General features: G+C 54.8%; 1 protein-coding gene across 1 annotated transcript; it reads right to left on the bottom strand.

Moving 5' to 3' along the window:
- Positions 1–1,907: 1,907 nt before the first annotated feature.
- Positions 1,908–8,777, bottom strand: LOC119092305 (alpha-ketoglutarate-dependent dioxygenase alkB homolog 6). The gene is made up of 5 exons (XM_037215273.1): positions 8,424–8,777; positions 6,731–6,779; positions 6,158–6,334; positions 5,493–5,759; positions 1,908–2,817 (listed from the first exon to the last, which is right to left on the bottom strand). The coding sequence occupies exons 2-5, from the start codon at positions 6,761–6,763 to the stop codon at positions 2,497–2,499; spliced, it is 798 nt and encodes a 265-aa protein (XP_037071168.1). The 5' UTR covers positions 6,764–6,779; positions 8,424–8,777; the 3' UTR covers positions 1,908–2,496.
- Positions 8,778–9,365: the final 588 nt, after the last annotated feature.

Genomic DNA, 9,365 nt, shown 5'->3' with positions numbered 1-9,365 from the left:
GCGGCCGCGCTCGCGCGCTCGCCCGCCCCAGTGCCATCGCATCGCGCGCGCGGCGGACGCGACCGGTAGTCGGTAGCAGCGCCGCGTCGTCGTATACACTATTGTATTTCTTTAATTTATTGCACGCCGCTGGCGGCTGGCCGCGTGAGGGGTTGGTGGCGCGGGGCGTCGGGTCGGTGCCGCGGCGGCCGGTCACCACACCGAGGCGACGCTAACGCAGAGCTGCCGCGGTCCACCCCTCGTCTGCCGAGGCTGACGGGCCTGGGACGCCCACGCCGAACCGTCGCCTCCGGTGGGGGCGGGGCAGGGGGGACCTGATCGGCCAGGGCGTCCCAGCCGCCGGCCACAGCGGCGTCCACCGCCACCACCCTCGGCCAGCCGTACTGCCGCCCTCTCTCTCTCTCTCTCTCTCTCTCTCTCTCTCTCTCTCTCTCTCTCCCTCTTTCTCTCTGTGTGTCCATCACATGTTGTTATAGAGATCAGCAGATCCCGTTACACCAATAACCGTGAAGTCACTTGTCACCATCTCTCCGTCGAATTGCCATGTGTGCAGTTGATAGGAAGAGGCTGCACGATCTTCGAGGGAGTGGCAGACGTAGTCAAGGCGCACCGTTAGCCGTCAATGTGAGAGTTGCAACAAATAGTATGTCCGCCATGTCCATGGTCTTTTCAATACAGCTTCACGTCGGTGTATGACTTCGTTTCGTGCGGGGAAAGAAAGGTACACCTGGCCGGAGGAAACACCATTACAAAACTGATGGCCCTAAACCGCTATGAGGACCACGTCACGAAGAACAATGCGCAACACGTAAGTTGCGCACACCGATGGAGGCGTTTAGAATTACGGGGATCAGGCTGGACTCGTGTTCCTCCGGCGGCAATTTCATAAACTCCACAAAGAGAACGTGTCTTCTTTTGTAACCCGTAAGATAAAGTAAGCAATACCTCTGCATCGCAACTCAACTGCAATGGCTTCACCCAAGACTTGCAAAAATTACAGCCATACACTATTAATTTGCCACACCGGAGGAGACTTTGCATAGACCTTGAATCCCGCGTTTGTACCTTGTTAACGGCCAGAGCATTGCTATATCTGCAAGTGTATACAAAGCATTAGCAGTCCACAATGGTATCAGTCTGGCGAAGCGCTTACGGCCCGCACGGCACGCTTCAGCTCGGCTGGGAAGGGTTCGGTGCGCGGCACTCAGCTGCCCTCTGCAGCTGTTACGGCCCGCACGGCTCACTTCAGCTCGGCTGGGAAGGATTCGGTGCGCGGTGCTCAGCTGCCCTCTGCAGCTGTTACGGCCCGCACGGCACGCTTCAGCTCGGCTGGGAAGGGTTCGGTGCGCGGTGCTCAGCTGCCCCCTGCAGCTGTTACGGCCCGCACGGCACGCTTCAGTTCGGCTGGGAGAGGCTCGGTGCGCGGTGCTCAGCTGCCCTCTGCAGCTGTTACGGCCCGCGCGGCACGCTTCAGTTCGGCTGGGAGAGGCTCGGTGCGCGGTGCTCAGCTGCCTTCTTCAGCTGTTACGGCCCGCGCGGCACGCTTCAGTTCGGCTGGGAGGGGCTCGGTGCGCGGTGCTCAGCTGCCCTCTGCAGCTGTTACGGCCCGCACGGCTCACTTCAGCTCGGCTGGGAAGGATTCGGTGCGCGGTGCTCAGCTGCCCCCTGCAGCTGTTACGGCCCGCACGGCTCACTTCAGCTCGGCTGGGAGAGGCTCGGTGCGCGGTGCTCAGCTGCCTTCTTCAGCTGTTACGGCCCGCACGGCATGCTTTAGTTCGGCTGGGAGGGACTCGGTGCGCGGTGCTCAGCTGCCCTCTGCAGCCGTTACGGCCCGCGCGGCACACTTCAGTTCGGCTGGGAAGGGTTCGGTGCGCGGTGCTCAGCTGTCCTCTGCAGCTAATCCACAATATCGTTCGCCATTTATTGCAAATGCAACGGACACAATTCAATGCAAATCCGAAACCAGCCAGCCACAAGCCGGGGCGCGCATTACACATGGAATCCAGGAATGGTGCGCATTGTCTAAAAAATACATCCGCATGTCATATACGGCACGCAACAACCAACAGAGCTAATACAATACTCACGGTTAACTCAAATACCATGAGTTCAGGACAGCGCGTGACTATGAACAAATCGGCACGCGCCAGGTAGGGACATGTCTCGGGCCACCTCCCATTCTGTCTTCTCCACCTGTCCGCCGACGGAGCGACTTCACAACGCAACAGATGCGGTGCGGAACCCGCCGAGTCACAGCCGCAGGCAGGCCTTGTAGTCTGGTACAGGGGACTTCATCAGCTGCCCGGCGTCGGACGCCAGTGACCTGCTGTCGTCACAGTCTCAGCCGGACCTTGAAGTCTGGTACACGGGACGTCACCAGCTGCCCGGCGTCGGGCGCCGGTGACCTGCTGTCGTCACAGTCTCAGCCGGACCTTGAAGTCTGGTACACGGGACGTCACCAGGTGCCCGGCGTCGGGCGCCGGTGACCTGCTGTCGTCACAGTCTCAGCCGGACCTTCAGCACCTTGGGCACGTGCCGGATGGTGAGGGAGACCCGCGTGGAGCGCACCAGCCGCTGGCCAGTCGGCCGGCCGGCCGCGTTGTACACGGTCGGGGTGATGGTGTCCTCGCGAACGGGCTCGATGCCGTGCAGCACACTGTGGTAGGCGTCCTGTCGCACCACCAGGAGACTGCGCGGCTCCAGCAGCAGCGAGCCGAGCAGAACCGGCCGGCCGTCCTCACACTCCTCCTCCTCCTCCTCCTGCAGGCCGGCCTTTTGGGGCGAATCCTCCTGAAGACCGCCCTCTTGTGAAGACTCCTGCAACACGGGATTGCAAACAGGCTGACGATAGCTGGTAGAAGGTCGCCAACAGTAGTGAAGGTCGCCAACAGTGAATGCCGCATTCACTTACCAGCGGTCGCTTCGTCAGATGCCCGGGACACGTGCGCGCATGTCGTGGTCGGCTGCTGTCAACGCCACTTTGGTGCCCATCCAGCCCCCCCCCCCCCCCCAAGCAGTCAGGGGGAAAGGAACACGCCGAATGAGACGGAGCAGGCACAGTGCTGGTGTTAAGTCAACGGTACCGTGCAGCGTCAAAGGGACAATGAGACGTCTCAGATGGATGAAGTATCCACATGTCCCGTGTCGTGGCGTTGGTCATCAGCCTCCGATCCGTCTGCTCCGTCGGACCACAGCATCACAAAGTGCCCGGGAGCGGCAGCGCAACAACGTATCGGGTCGTGCGCCCGCACTCGTGCTGACGTCACTTTGGAAAAGTATACGATGTGACGTATGCAGATGCATGAACAGGTTTAGCTTCTGTAAGTTCTACAAGGCGGAAGATCTATTCGAAATATTTTTCATTGAGGTCCCCCCACGAACCCACAGACTGAAGTCCAAAATACACAGACTGGAAGAATCCAGGATCGAGCGAGTGGGATAGAACGATGTTCCGACGCAAATAATGCAGGGGTTCTCAAACAGCGAACGATCTGCGGACGTCGTGCGGCAAAATAAACGCGTTTCTCCCCAAATTGGAAAAGCCCACATAACTAGCCCCTAAATTAAAAAAAACGCCTGATTTATGCCAACGTTAACTCTCCAGCGAACACAATAACAGGCGAACGAAAATAACATCAAGATTATAGCAGTATTAGGCCACCTCCAAACGCGCAGTTCGGAATCGTCGACAATATTCAAATGTCATGATCGAGTCACCGTCATTTTGGGCGGCCGCTTTGCGGATATAACAATGGCATCAAGTTCGGCCGGCAATTAAAAAGGTCGGACGCACAGGATTAACTGTGACTCAACTTGTGACCCGCCTGCGCGCGCACAGCACTCTTCCGCTCTACGTCCACCAGCCGGCAGCCACAGCACAAGCCTGTGAGGCAGGCCAGGTCCGTGGTCTGGCCGGGCCGGGCGGCCGCGCTCGTGGCCGGACCGGCAGCGCGACAGCGTGGAGGCTCGGCCGCGGCGGTCTGTGACGTAAGTGGCCGCGGCGTGGCGACGTTACACCCAGCAACGGGCCGCCCAAGTCATTAGGCTTGGATGACCAACGTAAATCAACGATGTGATTTATGTTTGTGGTTTGTCATTTTTTTGTTACTGGAGTCCGTAAGTGAGTTAGCCTACCAGTTCAGTACACCAACGAACTCTCGCTTTTGATGCTGTCTGTCTCAGTACGTGGATACGGAACGAGTTGAAATCTGGCCGCGGTCCTGCTTCCCGTACCAAACGTTACGTGCGTGTGAACAATTGGCGCATTTCCCGAATCACGGCTTATAACCTCGCAACTGGTAAATGAAGGCCTGCCGATTCCCCTTGCAAACCTCCAGTTTAAAACGTTATTGCTGTTGACATAGCTACACATAATGATGGTCTGGCCTCGTCGGCTTTGCCAGCACCGTGAACCCCCGAGAGCCAAGCCAATAGAGCGCTTCATGTTACGTCTTGTTTCAGAGCGTCGCCTGCCACCGCCCGTCGTGGTCACGGTACCGGCCGACCGGCCCAGCGGGTCCTTACCCGCTGATTTGGCTGTCGCATTCACTGGGCGGCGTGTGACGCGCCGGTGACGCCACCCACCCCGCGTCATCGGCGGCCACTGGGGCGCGGAGCGGCGCCGGCCGCCGGCCGAGCGCAACGGCCGGCCACCGCCGACCGCGCCGGCCACCGCCGACCGCCGACCGGCCACCGCCGGCCCACCGTCCTGCCGCTCCAGCCCGCTACTTACTGCTGCTGCACCCGGACCCACCACCCTGCTGTTCCAGCCCGCCACCTGCTGCCGCTGCGCCCGGGCCAAGCGCCCTGCTGTTCCAGCCCTATTGCACTGCACCGGACCCACCGTCCTGCCGTTCCAGCCCTGTTGGCCGCTACTACAACAGGGCCACTGGTGCAGCTCGGGACAAAAACATCGTTTGAAATTATGTGCGTCTATCTTGCACTGACGTAAGTTTGCGAATCAGCCGGTGTTCTGTCGTACGCGATAAGTTCCATGCATCCTGTGCCAAACCTGGCCTTTGCTGCCGCAGTGATTTCAAATCACGTGCGATATTTCAGTGATGGCTTCAAAAGGTGGCACCCCCGTGACACTTCATGTATAAGACTTAAATTGATTGGAGATTGACTATGCGAATAGCGCACCTAGCGCACCTGTGCAAATAGTGCAAACACGTAATGGTGCAAATACATAACACGCTTCAAATTTAGCACGTATCTGGCCGACCGCGTGAAAGTGTGGCCAGGAGCGACAACATGCCCTGCCGCGGCGGGAGCGACGCTCGCCTGGCCGGGGCTGGGAGCGCGGCGTCCTGTGCGTAGCGCCACGGCCGGTACAGGTCGAGCGGCGTACCTGTGCGTCGCGCCGCGGCCGGTACAGGTCGAGCGGCGTACTTGTATGTCGTGCCGCGGCCGGTACAGGTCGAGCAGCATACCTGTGCGTCGCGCCGCGGCCGGTACAGGTCGAGCAGCGTACCTGTGCGTCACGCCGCGGCCGGTACAGGTCGAGCAGCATACCTGTGCGTCGCGCCGCGGCCGGTACAGGTCGGGCAGCGTACCTGTGCGTCACGACGCGGCCGGTACAAGTCGAGCAGCGCGTGCGAGCCGAGCGATACGGTGGTGATGACGGGCGTGAAGAGCGGGCCGTCCGTGTGCGGCATGATGCCCTGGCCGGCCGTGTACTCGTTCACCAGCACGTGGTTCGGACGGTGCTCGCCGAAGCAGCCCAGAGCGCCGATCCGCTCCATGGTTAGCCGCAGCCACTGCCGACGGCATGGCCCGGCCTTACCCTCACGAGGGGGGGGGGGGGGAGGGAGGCGGTGGTAGGAGGGGGGGAAACGGCTACGCCACCGTAAAGTTGCCATGTGGCGTCAGGTAAACAACATCTGTACTGAGCATATTTGACAACGAACTATTTTGGGCCCAGGACGTACCGCACAACTCACTACCCACTTCCCGAAAACTGTGCCGAACGGAAAAATGACACAATTCCAATAGGCACGCCCACAAATGTCTTATCATGAAGCGATCATTTCACGGTTCTCAGTTGTTGCATCAAAACAGAGCTGAGGTGGTGAGACGACAGCTGGTGGTGAACACCGGCAGTGAGCGGCCGCCACCGGGGGAAGGAGGGGGCACCGCTCCAAGACGCGGCGCCCACCTGGGGGATGGGCTCTGGCAGCATGCCGCGAGGGTGCGGCAGGCCGCCCCAGTTCTGGAGGCGCCGGTGCGCCAGCTGGGTCCAGCGCGGCCGCGGCGCCGCGTACACGTGCTCCAGCAGGCGGCTCTCCTCGGCCGGCGACACGAACTCGGGCACGTAGTGCACCACGTCGGGCGCCTGGGGACACATCGCATGCGTCGGGCGGCGGCGCTGCAGCACTGCCGGGCGGACTCGCTGGCGGCGGCAGGGCCTTGTGGAACAGCATCACATGACAATGTCCGTAAACACAAAGTGTAAGTCAATAAATCGCAGATTTTTCAACCGTCAACTACCATAAATGCCCTCGCTTTAAGTGTGCTCCACAAGAAGGAGACGATGCGTAGTCACTGTATTTTCGTAGGAGTATGGTCAAAGATTCCTTTCAGTCTGATATAAGTTGCGAATGTGACAACAATGAAAACTGATGAATTCTAATTATGATACGACAAACCTCCGTGACTTGCACTGATGAAAAGGTTGCATCTTATATCACAGGTTGCCCTGTGCATGCTCTGTGACAGTGACACGACTTACTTCTTTGATCCTGTACTTCTCAAGACCCTCCATCCTGGTATTGGCTTGTCTGAAAAAACAAGACGAAAGACTTATCCCCTGTAGAATACATCCCAGGGGTCATCTGTGTTGGGTGGCTAATAATGTTGGTTGTTTGATGTTGACAATCATCATAACCTGGTATTGCCTAGGACACATGTCTACCATGACTAACTAGAGGGTTGATAATTGCTTTTTTGCACTAATTGCACCAACACCTAGCCAACATCTTGAAAATATTTTGCTGGTAGTTGATGGCTCTAGCCATAGCAACTTACAGCATATGACCTTGACAGTTATATGCTGCTGACACCCTATTTCACATGAATGATTGTTTCTCTCAAAATCTCTATACAGACTTTGGGACCTCTCATGCGCCCAGTAATGGTCGTGGAGCCCTGCTTCTGAAATGAAAGTAAATATCATATTTTTTTGCCTCAGAAACATATAAAATCATTCATAGACACTGGGTGAGATGACCATGTCAGGTCAAGGGTAGGTTCTCCATAACACATTTCTGCCATTTTATGTCACATAACCCAAGGCAATAGCATAGCTTGAGCAAGTTATCAGTTTGTAGCATGGGACAGCTATTTAGACTTATTGGTCATATATGTAGGTCATTTTGATTTGACACTTGTAAGCTTACAACAAAAAGGACCATGGTTGGGGCCCTGGTCTACCAACATATTGTAGGATGAACCCAAATAGCCACAACATCAAACAACCTCAGGAATTAGATCCAAACAGCACCCCCAGAAACAACAGGCCAGAAAACTTTACACTAACATACTAAGTAAAAAAATAAATGTGAGAGACTCCACTGTGGGTTGTCAATCTCAAAACTTTGTGGCTTGACCAGGTATACAGACTTGGGCTTAACTGCATAAGAATGTATCCAACTCTCTAATTTGTTTTAATTTGCTCATAACCTAATTTTCATTTAGCTCTAAAGATTGCTCAGCTGACCAGGATTTGGAATTTATTCACATTGTTCCATGTAATGCATAAGTCTTGGGCTACCTTTTCACATATGTAGATGGGCTCGAGAGCTCTATAGCCCCACCCCCCCCCTAATGTGAGCCCACACACCTGTGGTGAGGAGCCATCTCAGCCTGGGTTGTGCACAGCTAAACTGTGCTGTATGAGCATGGTGCCAGATTATCACATCAGAAGTGAAAAATAGTCCCAGATGAGTTTGCCACTCCATGATAACAACAACTATCATGTAGCTAAGGCCTCACTCACTGCATCATGGAATGCATGGGAAAGATATGATCCCAATCTGCATTCCAAATACTTATGCCCAAGTTCACTGGCTAACATCTGTCAATTTTACTCATTCCTTATGCAGCCCCATCTAGGGGTCACCCACTTCTGCCAGCCATGACATTTTTCACACCAAAATATCCACAAAACTCAGCATCATTTGGGCTGGCCTGAATTTAACACATGCAGGTGTGAGGTTCAATGCATGAAACTCTTGAATGCCTCAAGATCAGTAGATGGATCTTTCGCAGGCTCGCACAAAGGTTACCTACGCAGACAATGGTCATCATGCAGCTATTTATTGGGTAGGCCTATAGGCCAGCAATAGTCAGGGCATGTCTTCTGGACAAAACGATCTATTTGAATGTCGCGTGCAGATCGATGATCGGATCTCAAATACACTCACCTGTCTTCGGAATAGTTTGCACACCGGCCGCAAACGCGATTGTTTTAGCGCAGGGTAGCACGGCAGCGACGATAGCACCCCTTGTTGTTGTTGGTTTAGGGCGATAGCACCCCTTGTTGTTGTAGGTTCAGGGCGCATAGCATATAGCACCCTGTGTTGTTGTTGTTGTTGGTTAAGGGCGCATAGCCTCTTGGGCTCAGGCGTCCATCGTTGAAGTGTTGTCTTACAAGTTTGGTAGCACAGGTGGTAACTAAGCGCGACAGAGGATAGAAGGAATGTGTCGCACTGGTCAGGAATTTTCGTGCAGGATAGTGGTGTAGCAAGGAGGTGCAGTAAACGGTGTTAGTTTCTAGAAAACTCGGTGTTAAATGTTAGCACCCTGTGATAGCACCAGCGATGCGCAGTGTTTGTAGCTATAGCGCTAGATTGACGTATTGTTATTAGAGTTGGTAAAACTGGAAGGGACTCATACAAATCGGTTTTGAAACTTGCAATTAGTAGCTATTATCCATCTTCAACTCTTAACATTGCGAGAGAAAATTAAAAGTCACCTATATGCGTATATCACGTAATTGATGATCACACTTTTGCATGTTTTTGCCTTGCCTTTTCACGATTCTGTTTTAAAGGACCTCATCTACCGGTCATAGGATAAAGCATTAGTTGGTATTAGTGCTGCTAGGTTACCCGTGCATGCATAGCCGATATCTCATGACTTAGGAGCAATGGAATCCTTATGGTGACGTAATATACCAATCTTATGCATATAAATATAGTTCAAAGAATTTTACAAGGGCTTTAACTACAAAACAACAAATTAAAATGATATATTACTAAAATATAAAAAAATGCTGTACCACATTACATATTTACAACGGTTCACGAGCTGCACGGTCGGCAGTTTTAGGCATTCGACATATCCTTGGACGAACAGTGTTGATC

The sequence above is a fragment of the Pollicipes pollicipes genome, unplaced genomic scaffold, assembly GCF_011947565.3.
Source record: "Pollicipes pollicipes isolate AB1234 unplaced genomic scaffold, Ppol_2.1 Scaffold_3447;HRSCAF=4054_pilon_pilon_pilon, whole genome shotgun sequence".
Classification (NCBI taxonomy): domain Eukaryota; kingdom Metazoa; phylum Arthropoda; class Thecostraca; order Pollicipedomorpha; family Pollicipedidae; genus Pollicipes; species Pollicipes pollicipes.
This window is presented reverse-complemented; position numbering and strand designations above follow the sequence as displayed.

Bases quoted from the DNA above. Each gene is read 5' to 3' on its own strand.
- LOC119092305 (XM_037215273.1), bottom strand. From the start codon at position 6,763: ATGGAGGGTCTTGAGAAGTACAGGATCAAAGAA. The intron at 6,335-6,730 runs GTAAGTCGTGTC...ATGTGTCCCCAG, and splicing joins AGAAGTACAGGATCAAAGAA to GCGCCCGACGTGGTGCACTA. The intron at 2,818-5,492 runs GCCGCGGCGTGA...CCCGTGTTGCAG, and splicing joins ATGCTGCTCGACCTGTACCG to GAGTCTTCACAAGAGGGCGG.